The sequence below is a fragment of the Schistocerca gregaria genome, chromosome 5 (assembly GCF_023897955.1).
Source record: "Schistocerca gregaria isolate iqSchGreg1 chromosome 5, iqSchGreg1.2, whole genome shotgun sequence".
Lineage (NCBI taxonomy): Eukaryota > Metazoa > Arthropoda > Insecta > Orthoptera > Acrididae > Schistocerca > Schistocerca gregaria.
Genome location: NC_064924.1, coordinates 526,707,399 through 526,733,690, shown reverse-complemented (window position 1 = coordinate 526,733,690; position 26,292 = coordinate 526,707,399). Strand labels below are relative to the sequence as shown.

General features: G+C 45.8%; 1 protein-coding gene across 1 annotated transcript; it reads left to right on the top strand.

Annotated features, from left to right (window-relative positions):
- Positions 1–26,292, top strand: LOC126273011 (uncharacterized). Its single transcript, XM_049976379.1, has 4 exons — positions 1–167; positions 8,510–8,656; positions 19,999–20,091; positions 24,203–26,292. The coding sequence occupies exons 1-4, from the start codon at positions 56–58 to the stop codon at positions 24,532–24,534; spliced, it is 684 nt and encodes a 227-aa protein (XP_049832336.1). The 5' UTR covers positions 1–55; the 3' UTR covers positions 24,535–26,292.

The window sequence follows — 26,292 nt, the reverse complement described above, 5'->3', positions numbered from 1 at the left end:
CCGCTCTCGCGGGTTCGTCGCCCGCGGAGACCGCCAGCCGGAGCAGTGGCTCGCCATGCTGCGCCGGCTCCGCGTCGCCCCGCTGCTTTTCGCAGCCCTCGCCCTTCAGCTGGCGGCGCCGCTCCGGGCCCTGGGGCAGGAGGCCGCGGCTGCCGCCGACGGCACAGGTAACCAGGCGGCTGCCAGCTGTCTGCAAAGCGCTGCTAGGCTATCTGCGTTACAGAGAGTGGCCATAGGTGAAGTTGCGCGTCATTTGTTGATTAGCTTTGGCACCATTTTTCTGCCAAACGTCTCTCGCGGTTCCTATGTTCGCCGTGCTTTTGAGTTGAATTGAAGTTCAGAGGACTTTCGGGAACGATTAAAAGGTATTTGAATTATTGAGACACTTGTTATGCGTTGTGCATGCATGTTCTATTTAGTTGTATGTCGATTTTAGTACGTAATTAGCGTATGGTTGAAGTAAACACGTTAGTAAATGTTGTGCCATGCTCATTCGACTTTATAACGTCAAACTTTATTTCGTTCCGAATCAGAACACTAGGTATTATTTTGATTTCAGTATTATTGCCTAACTGTTGACGCAGGCAAGTTGTAAGCACGTTTTCCAAAGTTGTCGTGGTTGCTGAAACATTATTCGTAGTAAATAATTGTAGGTACTCTTGAAGACAGTTTTCAATAGGCCTACTTACTGTGGGGTAGAAGGGATAAGGTAGTTTTCTTGTTATATTAGGTCGTTATTACAGTAGCCTACATTTAACATTACCTGATTTTTGAAAGAAAGTCGTAAGTAGTTGTTTACTTGTGACATGCAAAAAGTTTGAAGAGGTGACACGTCTCACACTTCTTGCATGTCACAAGTAAACAAATGCTTACGACTTTCATTCATCTGACGTAATACAGGTACGTTAAATCTTTAGCGTTATGCACTTCCGATACAAAACAAATGCTCCACACTATATTTTCTCATTTACATTACTTTCATTGCAATATGTCTAGTAAACGAACTTTAACGGAGATAAATGCAAGTAACGAATAATTTTTACAGCCACTGTATCAAATTTTTCTGTGCTGTACGAAGTAGGCCACTATGAGTATATTATAGCTGTAAGGAAAGGCATTTAACGAATGATTTCGCTATATTGTCTTGTGCTTTTGATTCGGTGAGTGTGTACACTACTCCACTACTGGCCATTCAAAAGTCCTGCCCGCAGTTTGGCAGAAAAATGGCCGCCGTATCGTCCGGCTGGCCACTCTCTCCCTATACATGCTCTCTAATCTGCGTGTGCCGTGGGTCACAATGTATGAGGAAGTTGCAACGATACAAAATTGTAGCGAAATGCAGAAATACCTGAAGGGACTACCAGTCCACCCTCAACGTAACTAAATGTGAAGTGTTGCCCATAAACAGGAGGAAAAGACCCCTTATTGCATGATTGCACGATTGGCGAACAAGCACAGGAAACTGCAACATCCATTCAATATTTGGGAGTGTGGATATGGAGAGATTAAAAGTGGGACGGCAATATAAAACAAACAACAGGAAAGGGAGAGCCAGAATGAGATTAATTGGAAGACTCCTCTGGAAGGAGGAGGTGGCTCACAGACCACGGGAAACTTCTTGGTAGATTAAAACTGTACGCTGGAGCAAGACTCGAACCCGGATCAAGGGGTCTGACTGCCGAATGGGCACTGCAAATCGTAGTATCACTTAAATACGAGGGTTGGAATTTTAATAGTGGCATCTATTTATTTACACCTCGTACAAAATAGACACGTGTTTCAAAATTTCACTGACCTGCAGAGTAGTCACCATCATTGTGTATAACCCGTTGCTAGCGATGTGGAAGTCGTAGGATACTCTTAGCAGTGCCAGTGGTGTTGAAAGTTCAAGTGGCGTGGTCTGATGACTGACGAATTTGCAGCAGTTCTGAAGCGAACGCCGTGAAGTGTTTCCTCCAGTTTAGAAATCGAGTTGAACTTACGAGGGCTTAAGTCAGGAGAGTGCAGTAGGTGGTATAGCACTAGCCGCCCCATCAGTCAAACAAATCAGTAACAGCTTACGCTTACGTGTTTGAGCACCTTCTTGCAAAATGATGGTCAGGTCCTGTCATCACTTCTGTCTCTATGCTGTTCATTTATGGAACACAGTCTACTACCAGCTTAGAGACAGAAGAGGTGACACTTTCTGCAGGACATGATCATCATTTTGTAGGAGAGAACTATGTTTCAGATGAGCACAAACGACGCTATTCGAATTCGTCAGGCAACAGTGTGGCTGACGGGTCGCTGAACGTGCTGCTGTCGCAGGTATAACAGTGCTGTCACAACTGTATGTGTAAAGCCCCTTTTACGAGAGCGACTTTCTTGTCTCAATCGACTGGTCTTGGTAAGCAGGTCAACCGCAGCGCCCCTGGCGTTTTGGTCCTGTACTGAGTCTCGTCTGTCACGAATCGTCGTTTTCACTTACAGGGCAACGCCAAAACTGTTAGTATTGTCAGAGCTCTCTGCTGTGGAGTTTGGCACCTGACCGGTGAAAGTGAGGTTATGGGGGCCCTCTTTTTTCTGTCCAGAAAAAGGATCGATGTGTAGTACTAGAAGGTAGGAACAAGACTAATAGGAGACTTTACTAATGACAAATGCAAAGTTCGTAGCGGATGTTTTTGAAAAAGATCGTATGGTTATTTCTCCACGCTTTTGAGAGCACAAAGAATAGGAAACAAGTCATCCAAACATTTCAAAAGATCTACATTTATATCCTCGAGAAAATATAAACTGGGTGTCCGTAATTAAAGTTCCAAACACTGTAAAAAGAGAACCATTGGTCAGAATTGCATCAAATTTGTACAGCATATTATATCCATAGGGGGAAACATCATGGAACAAAAAAAAAATTTACTAAAATATTAGCAACAGATGGCGCTGTAAGCTTCTTAACTTAAATGTGTAAGTAGGTTGTTTAGGTTTTTATCTTGGTAACGCCACGTAGTGCTCTGTATGAAAATCGCTGACTGCGCTATGTGCAGTCTGTGGTTGGTTGGACTCGTTGTTGGAATATTCTCTTGTGTAGTGTTGGGCAGATAGATGTGAACAGCGTGTAGCGTTGGGCAAAGAGAGATGCCAGAATTTTGAGAGGTTACTATAAGCAGACGATTTGGACATTGTTAAGGTAAATACATTGTTTCTTCTGTATCAAAATCTTTCCTTTGCTAACTATGCCTATCTGTAGTTAGTGTCTTCAGTAGCTATAATCTTTTATTTAGCTAGCAGTATTGGGGCTCGCTGTATTTTAGTAGTTCGAATAATGAAGATTTTTATGAGGTAAGTGATTCATGAAAGGTATTGGTTATTATTAGCCAGGGCCATTCTTTTGTAGGGATTACTGAAAGTCAGACTGCGTTGCTCTAAAATATTGTGTGTCAGTTTAGTGATGATGAGAATAAGTAAAGAGAGAAATGTCTGTGCACGTTCAGCTTTGTTCAGCTGTTTGAAAGTAAAATAACGTAAGAGTTTTTCCAGCACTGTCATTCTTAATTTCCAAAAGGGATGTTTGAAATGGAGTCGGCTACAAATGACAGATGAAGGCTAATGGTTTGAGTTGCACGTTACACCATCAGTGCTGTCAAATGTGCATGACGTAACAACTTCGGCAGTCAACGTTTGTGGCAGTAATAATTAGGTAATCCCACCCACCACAGCATGGTCGTAACAATAATTATGGGAAAAATCGAAGTGTCCTGATGTCAAAAACTGCACAAAAATCAAAATAATATCGGTTTCTAACTGTCGTAGAACTGACACAAGACACGTTCAATATGCTGTCACAAGTTGAAATCGGGAAGCAGCACGTTCCACAACAGATCGAAGTGTCTCGAGGGTCACGTTGAGAATACGTTGCGTAATTCGTGCCTTCGGTCCAAGTACGTTCGTACGAGGGTAATCCCAAAACTAGTTTCCTATTTTTTTATTAGTACATATACCTCTTTATTTCTACAATGGTTTACATCAGTTTACAGTTTGAACATTTAGCTATTTTTTGACATTATCATAATTTTTGTCGCTGCATTTTTGTAGACGCTGTGGCTGTTTTTGTATGCCCATGTCATACCAGCTCGCCGTCGTACTGTTTAGAAAACTATGAACCTCTTCTGTCACCTCGCCGTCGGAACTGAATCGCTTTCTGGCCAAATGTTCTTTTAACTTAGGGAACAGGCGAAAGTCACTGGGCGCCAAGTCAGGACTATAGGGTGGATGGGTGATTATGTTCCACTGAAACTGTTGCAGGAGAGCAACGGTTTGCCCAGCGATGTGTGGGCGAGCGTTGTCATGGAGAATGTGTGCGTCCTTGCTCAACATTCCTTTTCTCCGGTTCTGAATTGCCCGTTTAAATTTTTTCAGAGTCTCACAATACCTGTCAGCATTAATTGTGGTCACAGTAGGCGTAACGTCGACCAACAATACTCCTTTCCGGTGCCAAAAAACGGTTGCCATGACTTTACCGTCAGACTGTGTTTGTTTGAATTGCCGCGGCTTTGGTGAAGAAGGATGGCGCCACTGGCGTGATTGTTGCTTGGTCTCAGGTGTAAAGTGGTATGCCCAGGTTTCGTCACCCGTGACAATTGAGTCCAGAAAGTTGTCCTGTTCGGCTGCAAGGCGGCGAAGAAATGCGCCGGAAGCATCAACTCGTTGCCGCATGTGTTCCTCAGTCAGCATGCGTGGCACCCATCTTGCGCACACCTTCCGGTAGTTCAATGTTTCCGTTAAAATTTTGTGAGTGGTGCTTCGGGACACCTCAGGTACCAATGTGCAGAGATCATCCAGGGTGATCCGCCAAACGTCACGCATGCTTTGCTCAACCTTCAACACTGTCTCCTCAGAAATTGACGGCCTCCCGCTCCTTTGTTCGTCGTGAATTTCGGTCCTACCAGCTGCAAACTCTCTAAACCACTTACGAACATTTTTGACATCAATGCACAACTCACCATACACTTCCGTCAATTGGCGATGGATTTCAATCGGCACATTGCCCTTTGCGTTCAGAACCTGAATAACTGCGCACAATTCGCATTTAGCGGTAACATCCAATGGGAGCTCCATTCTCAACAGCTGCCAAGCCAAAACTGAGCGCCACAGCGCGGCGTGCGCATGTTTACACATAGAGCGTTGAAGCATTCTTCATAACAGTGCGACCAACTGCCACACAAGCAGAGTTCTGTACTTATAAAAAAAAAGTAGGAGACCTTGCTTTTGGGATTACCCTCGTAATTGGAGCACTCAGCACCTGTCAGCCAAACCCACGCGGGCTAAGATCAAGTGATGTGGACAGCCAGGCTGTAGTGTAATGGCGGCTGCTAATACTAGCATTTCCCAAATGGCTCTGGCGCTTCACTGGCGCGATATCTTCCATAGAAATAATCCTAGCCAAACACTCACGCCGTTGAAGGGTTCGAATGATGCTGATGGGCAAAACACCCTCATAACCGTCACCAGTGACGGTATAGGTAATAGGACCCCAAGGACTCATCTCCTCGAACAAATACGGTCCTACGATAAACGATGGCGTCCACCCGCACCACACAGTCACCTTATCCGAGTGAAGGGGTATCGACTAATATGCATGCGGATTTTCCGTAGCCCATATTCTGCAATTCTGCGTATTTAACATGTCGTTGGAGATGGAAATAGGCTCCGTCTGTCCACAGAATGTTCCATTGCCATTCATTGTCCACTTCCAAGGGAACGTTTGTGTTGCTGGCATGTCAGTAGGCAGCAATTCCTGAACATGGGTGATTTTGTATGGATTGTAATACACGATGTTTTTGTAGGATTTCACGCACCGTGCTCTCTGGCATGTCCAATATTTGCACAATTTCCCGTGCTTTGCATGTTTAAACACCACAGTTCTAGTAATGCTGTGGTCGCATCTTCGACAGACGTCGGATCAACCGCTTTCTTCCTACTGCCACGCTGCACTTCAAATGAACCTGTCTTTTCGAATTTCGTGATCATTTTCTCCAGACCCTAAGCAGACATCGGACCAATGTCCTTTTTCCACAGCCTTGAGCGTCCGGAACTCTCGAGGGACTAGTGGCGCAGAGTCACCATTCCTGTGAAGAGCATTGCCGGCAGTGCTCGGTCCTTCATGGAGACAGTCAAGTTGGGCGTTTCGGACGCAAACTGGACAACAGCCGTATTCTGCCTGTGGTATGGGGGAAATAAATACAGTAGAAGAAGAATGGGTAGCTTTCAGGAATCAAATAGTGAAGGCAGCAGAGAGAGGATCAAGTAGGTAAAAGACGAGGGCTAGTAGAAATCCTTGGGTAACAGAAGAGGTACTGAATGTAATTGATGAAAGGAGAAAATACAAAAATACAGTAAATGAAGTGGGCACAAAACGAATACAAACGTCTCAATTATGAGATCAACAGGAAGTGCAAAAAGGTTAGGCAGGGATGGCTAGAGGCCATATGGAAGGATGTAGAGGCTTATATCACTAGGAGTAAGATAGATACTGCCTACAGGAAAATCAAAGAGACCTTTGGACAAAAGAGAACCGCATGCATGAATATCAAGAGCTCAGATGGAAACCCAGTTCTAAGCAAAGAAGGGAAAGCAGAAAGGTGGAAGGAGTATATAGAGAGTCTACACAAGGGCGATATTGTTGAGAACAATATTATGGAAATGGAAGAGGATGTAGATGAAGATGAAATGGAAGATACGATACTGCGTGAAGAGATCGACTGAGCACTGAAAGACCTAAGTCGAAACAAGGCCCTGGGACTAGACAACATTCCATTAGAACTTCTGACAGCCTTGGGAGAGCCAGCCCTGACAAAACTCTACCATCTGGTGAGAAAGATGTATGAGACAGGCGAAATACCCTCAGACTTCAAGAAGAATATAATAATTCCAATACCAAAGAAAGCAGGTGTTGACAGATGTGAAAATTACCGAACTATCAGCTTAATAAGCCACGACTGCAAAATACTAACACGAATTCTTTACAGTCGAATGGAAAAACTAGTAGAAGCCGACCTCAGGGAAGCTCAGTTTGGATTTCGTAAAAACGTTGGAGAAGAAATAAGAACTTTGCTGTTTGCCGATGACATTGTAATTCTGTCAGAAACAGCATAGAACATGGAAGAGCAGCTTAATGGAACAGACAGTGTCTTGAAAGGAGGATATAAGATGAGCATCAACAAAAACAAAACGAGGATAATGGAATGTAGTGGAATTAAATGGGTGATACTGAGGGAATTACATTAGCATATGAGACGCTTTAAGTACTAAAGAAGTTTTGCTATTTAGGGTGGTGGTGGTGGTTAGTGTTTAACGTCCCGTCGACAACGAGGTCATTAGAGACGGAGCGGAAGCTCGGGTTAGGGAAGGATTGGGAAGGAAATCGGCCGTGCCCTTTCAAAGGAATCATCCCGGCATTTGCCTGAAACGATTTAGGGAAATCATTGCTATTTAGGGAGCAAAATAACTGATGACGGTCGAAGTAGAGAGCATATAATATGTAGACTGGCAATGGCAAGGAAAGCGTTTCTGAAGAAGAGAAATTTGTTAACAAATAGATTTAAGTGTCAGGAAGTCGTTTCTAAAAGAATTTATATGGAGTGTAGCTACGCATGGAAGTGAATTGTGGACGATAAATAGACAATAAGAGAATAGAAGCTTTCGAAATATGGTGCTACAGAAATATGCTGAAGATTAGATGGGTAGGTCACATAACTAATGATGAGGTATTGAATAGAATTGGGGAGAAGAGAAATTTGTAGCACAACTTGACTAGAAGAAGGGATCGGTTGGTAGGACATGTTCTGAGACATCAAGGGATCACCAATTTAGTATTGGAGGGCAGCGCGGAGGGTAAAAATCGTAGAGGGAGACCAGGAGATGAATACAGTAAACAGATTCAGAAGGATGTAGGTTGCAGTCGGTACGGGGAGATGAAGAATCTTGCACAGGATAGAGGAGCATGGAGAGCTGCATCAAGCCAGTCTCTGGACTGAAGACTACAACAACAACAATCCTGACGCTTAGAGGGTCAAATTGTCGTTAATTTTTTTTCCTGATGCACCTCCCCTTCCGTATTCCCTTGCACCAATAATATGTTCATACGTGACGCCATTCTGAGCAGTGGTTCTCTTTCTACAACGTTTACAGACTGGAACTTTAATTATATACACTCTGTTCTTACGAAAGAAGGCAAAGTGTCTTGTTCCTGCGCATGCGCAGTCTGCAGCGTAATCGAGATATCAGAACTCCTCGCTCGTCACAGTCATTGTTCACTGACGTCACTGAACAGCTTTTAGAACTCCTCTCTCGGCACAGTTAGTCGATTACTGACGTCACTGGACCACTGGCGAGCTGGTTGGCGTCTGTTTCGCACACAGCCACGAGACGAGTAGTCGGTTGAGGCCAGAAAGTCGCCCGCCTTTAGCCGTAAGCGAGCAGCAGGCAGCCAGCGATCGGCGTGTGTTGCAGCGGGCGGCGTGCGGTGTTCCAGAGCCGCGCCTGGAGCTGCTGGACATCCGGCGGCGGCCGCCGACGCGACTGCTGGGGTCGCGGCTGCGCATGCCCTGCTCCTGCCAGGACCTCACCTGCGGCTGCTGCGTCGGCATGCGGATACAGGCCTTCAGCTTCGACCGGACCGGCAAGTAACGCGGCGCTTCCCTCGCCTTCCTCATTACCTGTTGTCTCCTCTCTGTGAAGCTTCTCTCTTCATCTCGCAGATACAGCTCACTCGTTCCTGAAGGCTTAAATGCAAACTCACGATATGATGTCCCATGAGAGTCTAGTGCCTATTAAGCCGTCTTTATTCTGAAGAATAACAATATATATATATATATATATATATATATATATATATATATATATATATATTGTTATTCTTCAGAATAAAGACGGAAGGTAATGTTAACTTCGGTGCTTGTGTCGACATGCGATTCATTGCTCTACAGTACTAGCATCAAGCTCATCAGTATGTAGAATCAACAGGTTAGTGTTCATTACGGATGTGGTTTTGCAGTCAGAGCAATGTTTACAAATGCAGAGTTGGCAGATGCCCATTTGATGTATGGATTAGCACGGGGCAATAGCCGTGGCGCGGTACTTTTGTATCGAAACAGATTTCCAGAACGAAGGTGTCCCGACGGGAAGACGTTCGAAGCAATTGATCGGCGTCTTAGGGAGCACGGAACATTCGGGCCTATGACTCGCGACTGGGAAAGACCTAGAACGACGAGGACACCTGCAATGGACGAGGCAACTCTTCGTGCGGTTGGCGATAACCCTAATGTCAGCGTCAGAGAAGTTGCTGCTGTACAAGGTAACGTTGACCACGTCACTGTATGGAGAGTGCTACGGGAGAACCAGTTGTTTCTGTACCATTTACAGCGTGTGCAGGCACTCTCAGCAGCTCATTGGCCTCCACGGGTACACTTCTGCGAATGGTTCATCCAACAATTTGTCAATCCTCATTTCAGTGCAAATGTTCTGTTTCTGTGTTTCCATTCCATGATTAATGTGATTTGAAGAGAAGTAATAAAATGAGCTCTGACATGGAAAGTAAGCGTTTCTGGACACATGTCCACATAACATATTTTCTTTCTTTGAGTGTGAGGAATGTTTCCTGAAAGTTTGGCCGTACCTTTTTGTAACACCCTATATATATATATATAACAAAGGAAAGGAAGAAAAACACATCCATCACATCCATGAAAGAAGAAGAAAAAGCAGAATAAAGACGATACTCCTCCTGTGAAAGTCCCCAGGAGTCAGGGAATTAAAGATATCCAGCACACTATGTGACGCCGGCGCGTGGCATCAGCCCATTCGCCGTCATCCTCTCGAAGATACGGTAGCTGATGCAGCTCTCGGGGTCGGAACCCCATGTGGATTAGGTCCCTCGCCGACGCGGGAGACCACGTCCCCCTCCAGTTCAACGCCGTGGTGGACACTAGCATCTTCTGGACTTCTAGTTGCAGGCTGGAGACTGCACGCTAGATGGACGGCGTGTCATAGTAGGTCGCCTTCTGTGTGTGACACCAGTCAAGCCGAAGATGTTCGCCGACTACCTGGGCGTCTATCAAGCGGGCGATGCCGTCTTTTACCGCCACCACATCAGCCTATCGTAGTCCCTCAGGCGTTCGGAGGTGGGGCTCCAAGGATACATTGAAGCCCCTCTGCACGAGCCCACGAGCGACATACCGCACGATAGCGTCATGTCGCTTGACTCGGGACCCGTGCGTCCTGTAGCAAGCCTGTTGGACGTGGTTGGCTGTCACGACAGTCTGGCAGCCCGTGCACCTTCGGGTGTCCGCCTCACGCCCCAGATTGCACTGCGCCCTCGTTGGGAAGGCGTTGATGCGGGCGTGGATGGCGTTGATGTAGTCACGTCCAGATAGTAGTCGACTGGTGTCGGCGACCCACTGATGCTGCCCTTGGATGGCGGTGGATGAAGACAGCACCGCACCGTCCATGGCCATGTGCAGGCGCGCGGCCCACATCTCTACAACCATCGTGCCGGTGCATCACCTCGATCTTGCGGTGCTCCCCGTCCAGGCCTGCAACGTCGAAGGCTGGCCCTATCTTCTTCAGCGCCAGGAGACGGGAACACCAGAGGGTTGGCCCCATGCAGTGGCATGAAGGAATGCCGAGACCCCCCTGAGCAACATGAGCATGGAAGTAGCCCAGGAGAGTGTCCTGATGGTGATGTCCGCCAACTTCAGGGCACCCACCCGGGTGCGGCTGAGAACCAACCCATGGCACAGGCCAGGGAGAAGTATGTTGACGAGAGCGTAGAGCCGCTGTTGCAGCTTCAGCAGAGCTTGGGAGATGACATCCAGCTGTTCCCCCAGGTGGCGTCGGGGGTTGAAGATGCAGCAACCCGAGGTGGAGAACTGCAGTCCCAGGTACTGGAAGGTCTCACCCACGCGCAGGGCAGGCACAGTGGTGTTGCCTGCCTTGAAGGTGACGTCGCCGTCAACCTTCACCTTCTTTTCGCGCCCTGACACGACCATGGCGAGGGTGAAACACTTCTGGGCGTTGATCTGCAGCCCCAGGTGTGTGAGTGCTGCGACTGCTGCATCTATGAGGGACTGCAAGCCCCTCGGAGTCGACGCGAACAACAAGATGTCATCTGCAAAGGCCGCAGCGTTGATTCTGCAGCCGAGAATCCGAGCTCTGATGTGGGAGGGGAGTTTACCTAAGACATAGTCCACCATAAAGTTGAACAGCAGGGGGGAAGAGGGGATAGCCCTGGCGGACGCCCTGTGACGGCTGCACAGACACGCCCACCCGCTGTCACCGTCGCAGTGCCCTCGTAGCACCGCTCGATGTATTCAACAAAACAGTGCAGCAGGTCATGTGCCCTCAGCACAGGGCGAAGGGCGGCATGATGCACCGAACCTAACGCCTTAGAAACGTCGATCGACGCCACAAAGACAGAGCGGCAGGAGCGGACTGCATAGGTGAGAGCAGTGTCCAGGATGAAAGTATTCTCCAACATCCCATCCCGAGGGATGAATGCCCGCTGACGTTCGTCCACAGCACACGCACGCATGAGGCAAAATGCGAGAACCTTATGAAAGGTCCACGCCAGCACCGAGCAGACTGTAATGGGGCGAAAGTCACCGGGGGATGTTTGTGCAGCCGTTTTGTGGAGATGGGACGTGCGCGCGCGAAGCAGACGCTCGGAAAGGGTTCTGGCCAGAAGGAAGAGGAGCTTAACGAGGACTCCGTGCGGCAGGCGCTGCAGCTCAGCAGGCCGTCCGGACCCGCTGCTGATTCCCTGGGTGGCAAGGCGGCCGCAACATCCTCGGCGGAGACCGGCCCCCACAGGCTCCGAGTGCGGCAGGAGGCGGTCACGGATGAAGCCCGCGGTGGAAATGGGCTTCTTCGTGAAGAGGTCCACACAGAAGTCCAGCCGACAGGGGATGTCAGGTGGCGGCTGTAGCAGGGTGCCATCCAAGAGGCCATACACGAAGCGCGTGCGAACTTTGGAAGGCATCCTACGTCTATGGTAGTCCCGATGGCGCCGTTTGCGCATCTGCTGCGGCGGCCCTGCAAACGGCCACTTCGGTGGTTGGTGCGGCCTCTGCGTCCTCTTCCTCATCCTCGTCCTCTCCCCTCTGGACCCGACTGACACAAGAGCATCCGGGAGCATGCCCAGGATGACGTCAGGTGGCGTCCCCAGCCTCAGACTGATGACACGGTCCAGGGCCGAGAAGCGCTGAGCGGATGCGGGTTGCCCCGCTAGATGCTCCCAGATGGCGGCGTCAGTCGGCTCCTCCGGCGGCGGCCCAGTGGTGTCGGCCGCCAAGTCCTCAGCTGCGTCAGCGGCTGGCGCAGCCACGTCGCCCGCGTCGGGCGGCGACCTCTCCGCTCCCCGGCGGGACGCCGGCTCTTCCCCCCTGACTGATCTCAAGTGCCTCCATAAACTCTCGGGCAAGCTGCTTGTGGGCAGCCTTCCGCCGCTGGCACTTGATCGCTTCGAGTTTTCGGTCGGGGAACATCTGTGTCAGTTCTTGGTTGACAAAGAAGAACCGTGTGTCCCTCTCGAGAAACAGTTCGGCCTCCGCTTTGGCGAGCGACAAGACCTCTTCCTCCGACCACCTCGCGCGGTGTCTCTCCGTGACGATCTCCCCGTTGGCGGCCGCTGGGTGATGGCGGCGGCGGTGGACCCCAAGGCCGTTATTGATTGTGAAGCTTCTCTGTGAAGTCTATCGTCTACACTAATGCGAAGTTTGAGAAGTCCCTCTTCTAACCTCTTTGATCTGGCACTCCCAACTGTGGCTCAGCTCTCTTGGGTGTGACAGTCGCTCTTGTGCGTCAATAAAAGATAATTTATCACATAAACGTATTTCAGTAGTATGTTAACAAACTTCTGACAAGGACATTCACTTCCAGTCTCTCATTGGTTGCTTAAGTCCACGTCTGCTTTTCGGGTGGGCACGTGTGCCGGTACCCAGCACGAATCCCCCGGCGGATTAGTATCGAGGTCTCGGTATGCCTGCCAGTCTGTGGAAGGTTTTTAAGGCCGTTTTCCGTCTGCCTAGGCGAATGCTGGCTGATTCCCCTTATTCCACCTCAGTTACACTATGTCGGCGATTGCTGCGCAAACACTTTCTGCATGTATGCGTACGCCATAATTACTCTACCACGCAAACACTGGGGTTACACTCGTTTGGTGTGAGACGTTCCCGGGGGGCCCTGGGGGCCGAACCGCACAATAACTCTGGGTTCGGTGTGGGCGGCGATGGGGTGAGTAGACTGCTGTAGCCTGTTGTGGTGTTGTGTACCACTTCAGACTACAGTGGGGACGGATCCCCTCCATCGTTTCTAGGTCCCCCGTTCCATACAATACAATAAGTTCATGTTCCGTTGATCACAAAACAATTGAAAGGGTTTTTAATTTACTAATCTCTTCTATTGAAGAATTCATCTATAACACTGAAGGTGTTGTTAAGGAGGAAAAACAGCTTTAATGGCTCTGAGCACTATGGGACTTAACATCTGTGGTCATCAGTCCCCTAGAACTTAGAACTACTTAAACCTAACTGACCTATGGACATCACACACATCCATGTCCGAGGAAAAACAGCTTTAATCATTTGAAAAAATTTCTACTATGCGTGAAACATTTTATTTCAATGAGCAGATTATCAGAGAGTTTCATAGGCAAGTATTGTACTTCCTTCTGTGCCAAAGTTAAATTCACTTCTAGTACAACCATCAAAGCGCAATGAGATATTGACAATTTATTTTAAGTATACTGCGAGGCCGTCGTTAAAATTCCCATTTGTTTAAACAAATGTCTTATGTATCGTGTGGACTCTGCATATAATTTTACATATTTTATTTTGTGTAATGAATACTTTTTTTCCTTATTGGTAAATTACCACAGAGTATTATGCTGCAAGGCGTCAGTGAATAAAAATTTGTAAAATGAGTTAATTTAGTGATTTATATGTTCCCAAAGTTTTTGATTATTCTTATGACACACGTTGCTAAACATAATGTTTTAGCAGGTCTACTATTTTTTTTTAATTTAAATTTTCATCAATATTCACAGCCAAGGACTTTCTACTCTATGATTTTTTGTCGGTAAACTTCTTAAATTTGTTGGTTGGTGTGTGTGACTATACAAAACCGGATGAGATGTATTTTTCCCAGTTATATGTTCGTCGATTTGTGCAAAAGCAGTCAAGAACATTAACAAAAACATCATTTAGTATGTTCTCTTTCGATCCTTCTTCTTGTATCAACTGCAAAGAAGACTGACTGGGCAAATACCCTCAACTAATGACGTATTACACCTGTGATTGAGAACATAAAAACTTGCAGGGCGCCGGCCGGTGTGGCCGTGCGGTTTATGCACTTCAGTCTGGAACCGCGTGACCGCAACGGTCGCAGGTTCGAATGCTGCCTCGGGCATGGATGTGTGTGATGTCCTTTGGTTAGTTAGGTTTTAAGTAGTTCTAAGTTCTAGGGGACTGATGACCACAGATGTTAAGTCCCATAGTGCTCAGAGCCATTTGAACTTTGAACTTGTAGGGCCATGCTAGTTTTTAACGTTTTAGCGGAGATTATATCAACTCCATATAAACTTATCCCTTTCAGGGACACCTTGATATTAGTCACCTTAGATGGGGATGTATGACAGATTTTAAGTTCACTAAATTTCCTCTATATTGGTTCTTAACTGTACGGTGTTGCTTTCATTTCTGAGCTTCTTGGACCGATTTTCTCGCCTGCTTTTAAAAACAAGCTAGTAAAAATACCTGCTTGCTTGAACTGCCGTTTATAACACTCCCATTCTCTTTGTTAGAAATAGTGTTATCTTCTAAGACTTCATTCCCCGTCTCTCTTTTAACACAATTACGTATTGATGTGTTTTTAGTGTCTGATCTAGAAATTTCTGACAAGTGTGCATACTCGTGGATTTTTAGAACTTCTTAAAAAATGTTGCAGATCTATTTACCTGTCAATATATTGCTATTCTGAGCTGCTCAAGCAAGAAAATGTGTAACTTACACTAAACCATATGTTGCTAGCAATATCTCCGTTTACCTTTCCTGCCCATTCCCTGCAAGAAATTTACATTAAAATCGTCACAAATCACCGACCCGCAATTTACTTGAATTATACGACCTGTACATAGATATCTGGTAATACTTGCCTTCTTTTTTCCGCATATGTTGACATTTTGGTGTTTGAAATGTCACCAAAAAGGAAGATAGCGTTAGAAGGCACCACGTTTTTACACCATTATAGAGAAAGTTGTAGGCATCGAGTCAAATTTCGAACTTCTGCGTCGCAATGGGAGAATATCGTGTTTCAAAAAAAAAAAAAAAATTGACCCTAATTGTGTTGCGCAATGTATATATGACAGTACTAGCTGTCACTCGTGGCTGCACTCGCATATCACCAGTTGTTTTATCATGAGTGATGGTGAGTAAGTAAGTTACTGTACGCGCAATAACGTCAGGTGCCCTCAAGTGTCCGCCTTTTCGGGCAAGCACTCTTCCCCCTCCCACGCCCCTCGAATTCTATCACCAAGCACGATGCGTCGGCATGCGCAGTGCTGCTGCCGAGCAGGATGTAGGCTACAGAGGGGCATGAGCAGGAGCGCGCATCTCTACATCATGCTACTGAAATACCTATGCATAATACAGTGTGTACATTACACTCAAATAGTGTGAAAGGATTACTGTGAATCGTATCATGCAACACATATCAACCAATAAACATGTTTTCGTAAATATGATAAAAGTCAAAAATCAAAGAGTAAATAGCTTTTCTCAAAGGATAAATATTTTACATCATTCACGTAATTTTCTTCAAATCAATAAGAATCTTGTACTACACACTTACTAAAGTAGCGCATGTTCTTCCTCACTGTTGGGTCTATCTCCGTGCCAAATTTCATCAAAATCGGTTCGGCTGATAATCTCACTGCTGAAACCATACCATTGCTATTCACACTGCCTATTCGTCACACCCATAAGTAATTATCTTTCATTCGTTGCATAACTTAGCACTGATTTCCACAACACAGAACAGACTGCCTCAAGTTTCCATCATATACCTTTGAATAATTCTACTACAGGAGTGGTTCACAACCTGGGTGTTAATTACCACTTCACGGGAAAAATGAAGCATTGAGAGGGTAAAAACTAAGAGATTCGATTCTGTTTCAGTCAAGAAACTACATTGTTTTCAAAAGATCACTACCATTATCGCAATTTTGTAAGCCTAATATTTATTGTAAGTTGTTGTGGTTTCACTCCTCAGATATGTTTGATGCAGCTCTCCATGCTACTCTATCCTGTGCAAGCTTTTTCATCTCCTAGTACCTACTGCAACCGACATCCTTCTGAATCTGTTTAGTCTATTCATCTCTTGGCCTCCCCCTATGATTTTTAACCTCCACGCTGCCCTCCGATATTAAATTGGTGATCCCTTGATGTCTCAGAACATGTCCTAAAAACCGATCCCTTCCTCTAGTCAAGTTGTCCCACAAACTCCTATTCTCTCCAATTCTACTCAATACCTCCTCATTAGTAATGTGATCTACCCATCTAATCTTCAGCATTCTTCTGTAGCACCACATTTTGAAAGCTTATATTTTATTCTTTTCTAAACTATTTATCGTCCATGTTTCACTTCCATACATGGCTACACTCCATACAAATACTTTCAGAAACGACTTCCTCACACTTGAATCTATACTCGATGTTAACAAATTTCTCTTCTCCAAAAACACTTTCTTTGCCATTGCCAGACTACATTTTATATCCTCTTTACTTCGGCTATCATCAGTTATTTTGCTCCCCAAATCGCAAAACTCATTTACTACTTTAAGTCTCTCAATTCCTAATCTAAATCCCGCAGCATCACCCGATTTAATTCGACTACATTCCATTATCCTCGTTTTGCTTCTGTCGATGTTCAGATTATATCCTCCTTTCAAGAGACACTGTCCATTCCGTTCAGCTGGTCTTCCAGGTCGTTTGCTGTCTCTGACAGAATAACAATAACATTCGCGAACCTCAAAGTTTTTATTTCTTCTCCATGGATTTTAATTCCTGCTCCATATTTTTCTTTGGTTTCCTTTACTGCTTGCTCAATACACAGATTGAATAACGTGGGCGATAGGCTTCAACCCTGTCTCAATTTCCCCCCCCCCCCCCCAACCACTGCTTCCCTTTCATGCCCCTCGACTCTTATAACTGCCATATGGTTTCTGTACAAATTGTAAATAGCCTTTCGCTCCCGGTATTTTACCCCTGCCACCTTTAGAATTTGAAAGAGAGTATTCTAGTCATTATTGTCAAAAACTTTCTCTAAGTCTACAAATGCTAGAAATGTAGGTTTGCCTTTCCTTAATCTTTCTTCTAAGATAAGTCGTAAGGTCAGTATTGCCTCACGTGTTCCAGTATTTCTACAAAATCCAAACTGGTCTTCCCCGAGGTCAGCTTCTACTAGTTTTTCCATTCATCTGTAAAGAATTTGTGTTAGTACTTTGCAGCCGTGGCTTATTAAACTGATAGTTCGGTAATTTTCACATCTGTCAACACCTGCTTTCTTCGGGATTGGAATTATTATATTCTTCTTGAAGTCTGAGGGTATTTCGCCTGTTTCATACATCTTGCTCACCAGAGTTTTGTCAGGGCTGGCTCTCCCAAGGCCGTCAGTAGTTCAAATGGAATGTTGTCTACTCCGGGGGCCTTGTTTCGACTCAGGTCTTTCAGTGCTCTGTCAAACTCTTCACGCAGTATCATATCTCCCATTTCATCTTCATCTTCATCTATATCATCTTCCAATTCCATAATACTGTCCTTAAGTACATCGCCCTTGTATAGACCCTCTACGTATTCCTTCCATCTTTCTGCTTTCTCTTCTTTGCTTGGAACTGGGTTTCCATCTGAGATCTTGATTTTCATACAAGTGGCTCTCTCTCCTCCAAAGGTCTCTTTAATTTTCCTGTAGGCAGTATCTATCTTACCCCCAGTGAGATAAGCCTCTACATCCTTACATTTGCCCTCTAGCCATCCCGGCTCAGCATAATGACTTAAAAATATGTTGTTGTTGTTGTTGTGGCTTCAGTCTTGAGACTGGTTTGATGCAGCTCTCCATGCTACTCTATCCTGTGCAAGCTTCTTCATCCCCCAGTATCTACTACAACTTACATCCTTCTGAATCTGCTTAGTGTATTCATCTCTTGGTCTCCCTCTACGATATTTACCCCACACGCTGCCCTCCAATACTAAATTGGTGATCCCTTGATACCTCAGAACATGTCCTACCATCCGATCCCTTCTTCTAGCCAAATTATGTCAGAAACTCCTCTTCCCTCCAATTCTATTCAATACCTCCTCACTAGTTATGTGATCTACCCATCTAATCTTCAGCATTTTTCTGTAGCTCTCTCACTCCTTTCCCAACCACTGCTTCCCTTTCATGTCCCACGACTCTTATAACTGCCATCTGCTTTCTGTACAAATTGAAAATAGCCTTTCGCTCCAGGTATTTTACCCCTGCCACCTTTAGAATTTGAAAGAGAGTATTCTAGTCAACATTGTCAAAAGCTTTCTCTAAGTCTAGAAATGTAGGTTTGCCTTTCCTTAATCTATTTTCTGAGATAAGTCGTAGAGTCAGTATTGCCTCACGTGTTCCAACATTTCTACGGAATCCAAATTGATCTTCCCCGAGGTCGGCTTCTACCAGTTTTTCCATTCGTCTGTAAAGAATTCGCGTTAGTATTTTGCAGCTGTGACTTATTAAAATGATAGTTCGGTATTATTCTCATCTTCAACACCTGCTTTCTTTGGGATTGGAATTATTATATTCTTCTTGAAGTCTGAGGGTATTTCGCCTGTCTCATACATCTTGTTCATCAAATGGTAGAGTTTTGTTAGGACTGGCTCTTCCAAGGCTGTCAGTAGTTCTAATGGAATGTTGTCTACTCATGGGGCCTTGTTTCGACTCAGGTCTTTCAGTGCTCTGTCAACTCTGCACGCATTGAAAATATAGTTGACATAAATATTAATACATTGGAAAATTACGTGAATTCCACTGAAAACCACTAGCAGGTTTCCCTGTTAAATCTGCCTCGTTGCGACGGAATAAAACTTCTGAATGCACTCATATTACACTGCATATAGTGGCCTGCCACAAAAGTATCGTAAACAGTTCAAGATATCCAAACAAGAGTCAGGTGTTTTGCCGTACGGTAACGAAGCGCTTGCATTAAAGAAGTACGTAATTCTTTAACTGGATTCAAGGAACTAAAAGGAAATGTTCAATGATATAACATTCATTAATGTTTACAGTAAATCTTTTCTCTAAAAGATAATTGTAAGGTGTTAAATGTGAAGGTACAGGTTATTCAGTGAGCAATGTTTCATCTCTGTCACAGTATAAGCGTAACAAATCGGAGAAGAAACTACACCGAGCTAGCGGCCTGGATGACCATAATTAGGTCACTACATACTTCTTTTACATAAGAGTTTCATTGAAAACACTTCCATGAGCTGCGCCTGCAATTTTTTTGTCATTTTATGTGCTATTATGTTCCGGAAAGGTGGTTTCGATGTTTCGGAAGGTGTCAACGTTACATGTCAATGTGTGTGTGTGTGTGTGTGTGTGCGTGTGTGTGTGTGTGTGTGTTTAGATGAAATGATGTTTCTCTATTTTGCGTGCCTTCCTTACAATATTGCTTATTTTTTCTGTATTACCAAGTTTTCAGCACAGATGTCTATTTTGTGCTGGGCCGCCTATTTTAGTACACACGTTTGTTGCTAGAGTCCACGTCTTGACGATAAAAAAGAGCCAACACTGCCACACTCGATCGCACTTTTGGCGACAGGTGCTTGAAATGCTATGAGCGGCGCTCCTTAATTACGGTCGCTGGCGCCCCGCGCAGCACGTCACGGCCCGGCCGGCGACCGACTGATCCACAATGGCTAACGCGTCGCGCTTGTGTTGCAGCGTGCATGAACCTCACGTACGACCCGTACGAGTTCGCGCTGGTGGCCGACGTGCTGATGGACGGCGACTCTCTCTACCAGCAGACCATGTCAGGTGAGTGAACGACCGACCCACAGCCCCATTCACTGAGGAGTACAGTGACAGCCATGTGGTCTCGCGGTTCTAGGCGCGCAGTCCGGAACCGCGCGACTGCTACGGTCGCAGGTTCGAATCCTGCCTCGGGCATGGATGTGTGTGATGTCCTTAGGTTAATTAGGTTTAAGTAGTTCTAAGTTCTAGGGGACTGATGACCACAGCAGTTAAGTCCCATAGTGCTCAGAGCTATTTGAACCATTTTTTCTTTTGTCGTTTTCCTTTTAGTGCTGACTGCCTAGTGATTTTCGAACACGAAACTCAAGCTATTTGGGGGCTGATTCTAAAGATACACTGGCGGAAAGAAATGGCAACACCATGAAGGAATTGTGCGACATAAATGAAAGTTGGTGCACGTATTTCTGAACCTCAAAGATGATGTCTATTCAGATTTGGCGCCAGTGGCGGCACTACGAGGATACAAATCCGATTTGCTGTAAATACAAGCCGTAACAATCTAGAGCGTTAGTTCAAATGATTCAGATGGCTCTGAGCACTATGGGACTTACCTTCAGAGGTCATCAAGGCCCTAGAACTTAGAACTACTTAAACCTAACTAACGTAAGGGGGGTAGGACGTTAAACGGGCCGTCTTGGAGCAGGAGATACACCACAGGACTTTTTAATTCCCACTGTCTATAATTTTACGAATAAATTCATAAAACTTTGTCAGCATGACCAGGAAGGATTCAGGATTCACACTCATAGCAGTGGAAGTTCAAAAACATAACAAAATTAATTTTGTTTTACATGTGAACGTTCATCATTTTTTCACTTACTATTGGCTGCGTTTGTTGCTGTAGATAAACGTTTCTTCATAAGTAAGATAGATTATTCGATGAATTTTGTATAGCATACAAACCATACTTACAGGTGTATGAAACTCTAGAAATTATTCAATTTACGAAAAATTGAAGGTGCTGTAACATTTTAAACCTCATGTTTAGAAAAAAACTCAATTTTTATAGTTTATTATCTCAATTTTTACCACAGTTTTCAATAGATTTGGAAAATTCTAGAGTTTCATACACCTGTAAGTATGGTTTGTATGCTCTGCAAAATTCATCGAAGAATCTCCCTTACTTATGAAGAAAAGTGTACCTATAGCAACAAATGCGGCCAATGGTAAGTGAAAAAAGGTCAAATTTCAAATGTAAAAAAAAAAAAAATTCTTATAGTTTTGAACTTCAACTGCTATGAGTGTAAATCCTGAACCCTTTCTGGTCATTTTGACAAAGTTTTATGAATTTATTCGTAAAAGTATAGACAGCGGAAATTAAAATGTCCTCTGGTGCCTCTCCTGCTCCAAGTCATCCGGTTTGACGTCATACCCCCGTTAAGGACATCACACACATCCAAGCCCGAGGCAGGATTCGAACCTGAACCGTAGCGGTCGCGTGGTTCCAGACTGTAGTGCTTAGAACCGCTCGGTCACTCCAGCTGGCCGGCGGGTGTGGACGAGCGGTTCTAGGCGCTTCAGTCTGGAAAAACGAGACCGCTACGATCGCAGGTTCGAATCCTGCCTCGGGCACGGATGTGTGTGATGTCCTTAGGTTAGTTAGGTTTAAGTAGTTCTAAGTTCTAGGGGACTGATGACCTCAGCTGTTAAGTCCCATAGTGCTCAGAGCCACTCCGGCCGGTTAGAGCGTTAGTTACCTTTGAGATTGGACTTGGTGAGTTGACGTTAGTCCAGAACGCCTCTAAGGCGAGGTCGTGTAATAGGGCTACCAGAAGTTGGATGTTCCTTTTGCGCTTTTGCACAAAGACTTGGCAGCAGTGTAGCCCCTGTACATGATACCTGGCAGCAGTGGTTACGGGAAGGTACGGTCACAAGATGACCGGTCTCAAAACGGCCACGTGTTCCTACCGAGAGGGGTGAAAGTCGTCTTCGGCAAATGGCGATGGCGCATCGTATTGCGTCTGTAGCAACAATTTAAGCAGCAGTTGGCATCATAGTGACACAAAGAATTGTTACAAATAGGTTACTTCGAAGACAGCTCTGAGCCAGACTCCCTGTGGCGTGCTTTATACTGCCCTCCAACCACCGCCACTTTGGTGGGGTCAAGCAAAACCTCATTGGAGGAGAGGGTGGAGGTCTGTTGTGTTTTATGATGAAAGCTGGTTCGGACTCGGTACCAGTGATCGCCGTGCTTTGGTTAGGAGGAGACCACTTAAGGGCATGTAACCAACCTACCTTTGCGCTAGAAACACTGGACCAATACCTGGAGTTGTGATCTGTGATGGAATATCTTTTGACAGCAGGAGCGCTCTCATGGTTATCCCATGCAGTCTGACTGCAAATTTGTACGTCATTCGGGTGATACGATAAGTTTTGCTACTAGTCATGAACACCATTCCAGGGGCTATTTTACAACAGGATAACTCTCGCCCAAATACCGCTGTTGTAACCCAACATGATCTACTGAGTGCCGACATGTTGCCTTGGTCTGCTCGATCACCAAATCTGTCTCCAATCGATCACATATAGGACATCATCGGACGCCAACTCCAGCATCTCCCACAAACAGCATTAACTGTCCCTGTACTGACCGACGAAGCGCAACACGTATGGAACTCTATCCCACAAACTGACATCCGGCACCTGTACAACACAATGCATTGCAAGTACGCATTCTTGCGTTCAACATTCTGCCGTTTCCACCGGTTATTAATGTACCAGAAGTTCACATCTCCAATGGCTTACCTCGCACTTAAACTAGTCTGTGATCTTATAATGTTAATGACTTAAACCTGTTACCTAGACAAATGTCTTCCTGAAATTTCATTACTTTACATTAATTATTTTTTGATGTTGCGTTTTTTTCCCGTCAGTGTATATCGTTAGAATGCAGTCGTATCTTGAGGGTGTCTCTAGCCTTTAGGGCTACAGTTAAATACATCGTAGAGAACCCTAAAATAAATGTCTCGAGATTTGTAATGATCGTTGTTGTTTTTCTTGTCGTCTTCAGTCCGAAGACTGGTCTGATGTAGCTCTGCAAAGTGGTCCATCCTGTGCAAGCCTCTTCATCTCTACACAACTATTGCAACCTACAGCCATTTCAGGTTCTCATTACACTCAAGCCTTGGCCTTGTTCTACAAATTTAACCCCTCACGCTTCCTTCCATTGCCAAATAGAGATACGATTACTACGAACTGCGATCTTCCTGATAGGAAATCACGAATCCAGTCGCACAACTGAGACAATACGCCATAGGCCCGCAGTTTGATTAGAAGTCGCTTTTGAGGAATGGTGTCAAAAGCTTTCCGGAAATCCAGAAATACGGAATCAATCTGAGATCCCCTGTCGATAGCGGCCATTACTTAGTGTGAATAAAGAGCTAGCTGCGTTGCACAAGAACGATGTTTTCTGAAACCGTGCTGATTACGTATCAATAGATCGTTCCCTTCAAGGTTATTCATAATGTTTGAATACAGTATATGCTCCAAAACCCAACTGCAAACCAACGTCAATGATATAGGTCTGTAGTTCGATGGATTACTCCTACTACCCTTCTTAAACACTGGTGCGACCTGCGCAATTTTCCAATCTGTAGGTGCAAATCTATCGGTGAGCGAGCGATTGTATATGATTGCTAAGTGAGGAGCTATTGTATCAGCGTAATCTGAAAGGAACCTAATCGGTATACAATCTGGACCTGAAGACTTGTCCGTATCAAGCGATTTGAGTTGCTTCGCAACCCCTAAGGTATCTACTTCTAAGAAACTCATGCCAACAGCTGTTCGTGTTTCAAATTCTGGAATTTTCCATTCGTCCTCCCTGGTGAAGGAATTTCGGAAAACTGCGTTCAATAACTCCGCTTTAGCGGCACAGTCGTCGGTAACAGTACCATCGGCACTGCGCAGCGAAGGTATTGACTGCGTCTTGCCGCTTGTGTACTTTACATACGACCAGAACGTCTTCGGATTTTCTACCAAATCCTTTGGCACTTCGGTGTATGACGCTCTGCCGTTCATGCTCAAATAAACAGCGCAACCTGCAGGCTTGAATAGCGTCCATGTTTGTCGCGGTTTTTTCGTGTATTTGTCCAACCACTGCGTTCCCCTGTTGCAGCGAAGAACCCGCCGCCGTTGTGCATGCCGGTGCCGATCCCGTACGCGCCGTCTATGGACATGTGCATGCGGCTGTGGGACGTGTACACGCCGGGGCTGAACCTGCACGCGTGTCTGGACATGGAGGCGCGCCTGCAGAGGGCGCCCGTGCTCGTGCTGCACTTCGACTGCATGGTGATGGGGCGCGACGGCGTGGCGCTCGTCAAGCCGGGCGAGGAGGGCCTGCCGCCCGTCGACGAGCCGACGGCGGGGGGCGGCGCCGACGACATCTACGACGAGGTGACCGAGGACCGCAAGCAGGCGTCACCGGCGACAGCGCGGCTGGCCCCGTAGCAGGCGCTGCTGCGGCGCAGGTCCGACACCAGGACGACGAGGCAACACTACAGGCGCTGTCCCACACCAGAGCGACCGTGGAGAGTGTTGACGAGGCTAAAACACTGTCCAGTCCAGCCACGGAATCTAATCAGCAACATGCACCTCTCAAAGCTTCACCGCTGTCTACAAAATTTGTAACCGCCGAGCAGCATCAAATGCCAGTGGTCAGAAAAGGTATTATTGGAGCCCTTCACGGTAGTCGCATCACAAACATTTACTCACGAGGTAAACCGATAAAATACATCTTCTCGCCGTCTGTTGAAGATAACGGAAATGCAACAGGCGGCATAACAATTGCAGTAAATGATCTAGTGAACAAAAGTGAGGGACTCATGGCGGCATTTCTCAGTTACCTCCGTGGAGCTCAAGTTCATTCTGGACCGCATGTGCCGCCCAATGGCACAGCAACCAACGTCATAAAAAAGAATACGGTTACAAAGACTGTTATTCAACATCTCGCACATGAAGAACATAGCAATGAGACAGTGACTACGTCTTCGGAACGTCCCACACTCTTCAACGGGACGAAAGTGACCGCTAAATTCGAAGAGAAAACGACGACTGCTTCAAAAATTTACGCTCATTTCGAAGCTCACAACTCAACTATACAAGAATATAATGAGACTGTTCATGCAATTAAGTTTCCGCCCGTACGAAAGTTTGTGTTTCTGCCAAACAATACGTTAGACTACCAAAAGAACAGTGCGGCTTTTGCAATATTTTCGCCTAGTGGTAAACCAAATAATCCTTTCTCAATCATTTTTCCGCTGTTACATATAGGAGTAGCTCACTCTTTGATGAATCCATTGACCCGAATTACTTCTCTAAAAGACGATACCTCTACTTTAACGTGCTTGCAGAGTTCTCTTGGGACTGGGAATCGAGTCAAATGTTTAAAAGAAAATGGAGGGCCACTTTCGGGCAGATACAACAAGACTAACGAAATAGCACACGGCAGCTTGGGGTTTCGCGCGCAGCATGTTAGAGTGAAACGGTCTTCAGACTTTAGCCCCGCCCATATTCTGGCAACAAGTGCAGGAGAATCCTCGCGAGACGTAGAGCTGCGAAGGCCGGATGGATCTGGAATGGATCAGCAGTCGCAAACATCCAAATATCTTCCGTCTAGTGCCAATAAACCAGATTTTCCGACTGACGGTACTAGATGGACATCCGACGACGGCGAAGCCAGCAGGCACCACACAGGAACAGACCTGCTTCCCCGGGATTTTGGGTTTCAGGCGAGGCAGGCCTGGGGCAGCATGCTGGGCATCATGTGGTGTGCGGCCGGCGTTCTCTTCTCCGGACCCTCGTTCTGGAACGTCATGGCCTGTTTGCTCCAGGCGGGACAGGCGTTCATCGGCTGACAGGGCTCCAGCTCACGGCACAGTTACGGCTTTCGTGTCGTGTTCCTCTCTCTGGACTGAATGAGTGATGGAAACTGTCATTCATTCGAACCTTAACTACTTACTTCAAGCAGATATACTTCGTCATGCTGTGTATTTCAATATTTATTATTTATTTATTTGTATTTATTGCTTAATAAAAAATTTAACTGTATTGCTGTGTCCTGATAAAGTCAAGCTAAAGCTTACACTTAGCAGCGTATAAAATGATGAAATTTTTGGAAGTAATTCACCCCTAGTGTACATAATACACTACCAGCCATTAAAATGTCTACACCACAAAGATGACGTGCTACAGACGCGAAATTTAACC

Bases quoted from the DNA above. Each gene is read 5' to 3' on its own strand.
- LOC126273011 (XM_049976379.1), top strand. From the start codon at position 56: ATGCTGCGCCGGCTCCGCGTCGCCCCGCTGCTTTTCGCAGCCCTCGCC. The intron at 8,657-19,998 runs GCAAGTAACGCG...CTTGTGTTGCAG, and splicing joins CTTCAGCTTCGACCGGACCG to CGTGCATGAACCTCACGTAC. The intron at 20,092-24,202 runs GTGAGTGAACGA...CCCCTGTTGCAG, and splicing joins CTACCAGCAGACCATGTCAG to CGAAGAACCCGCCGCCGTTG.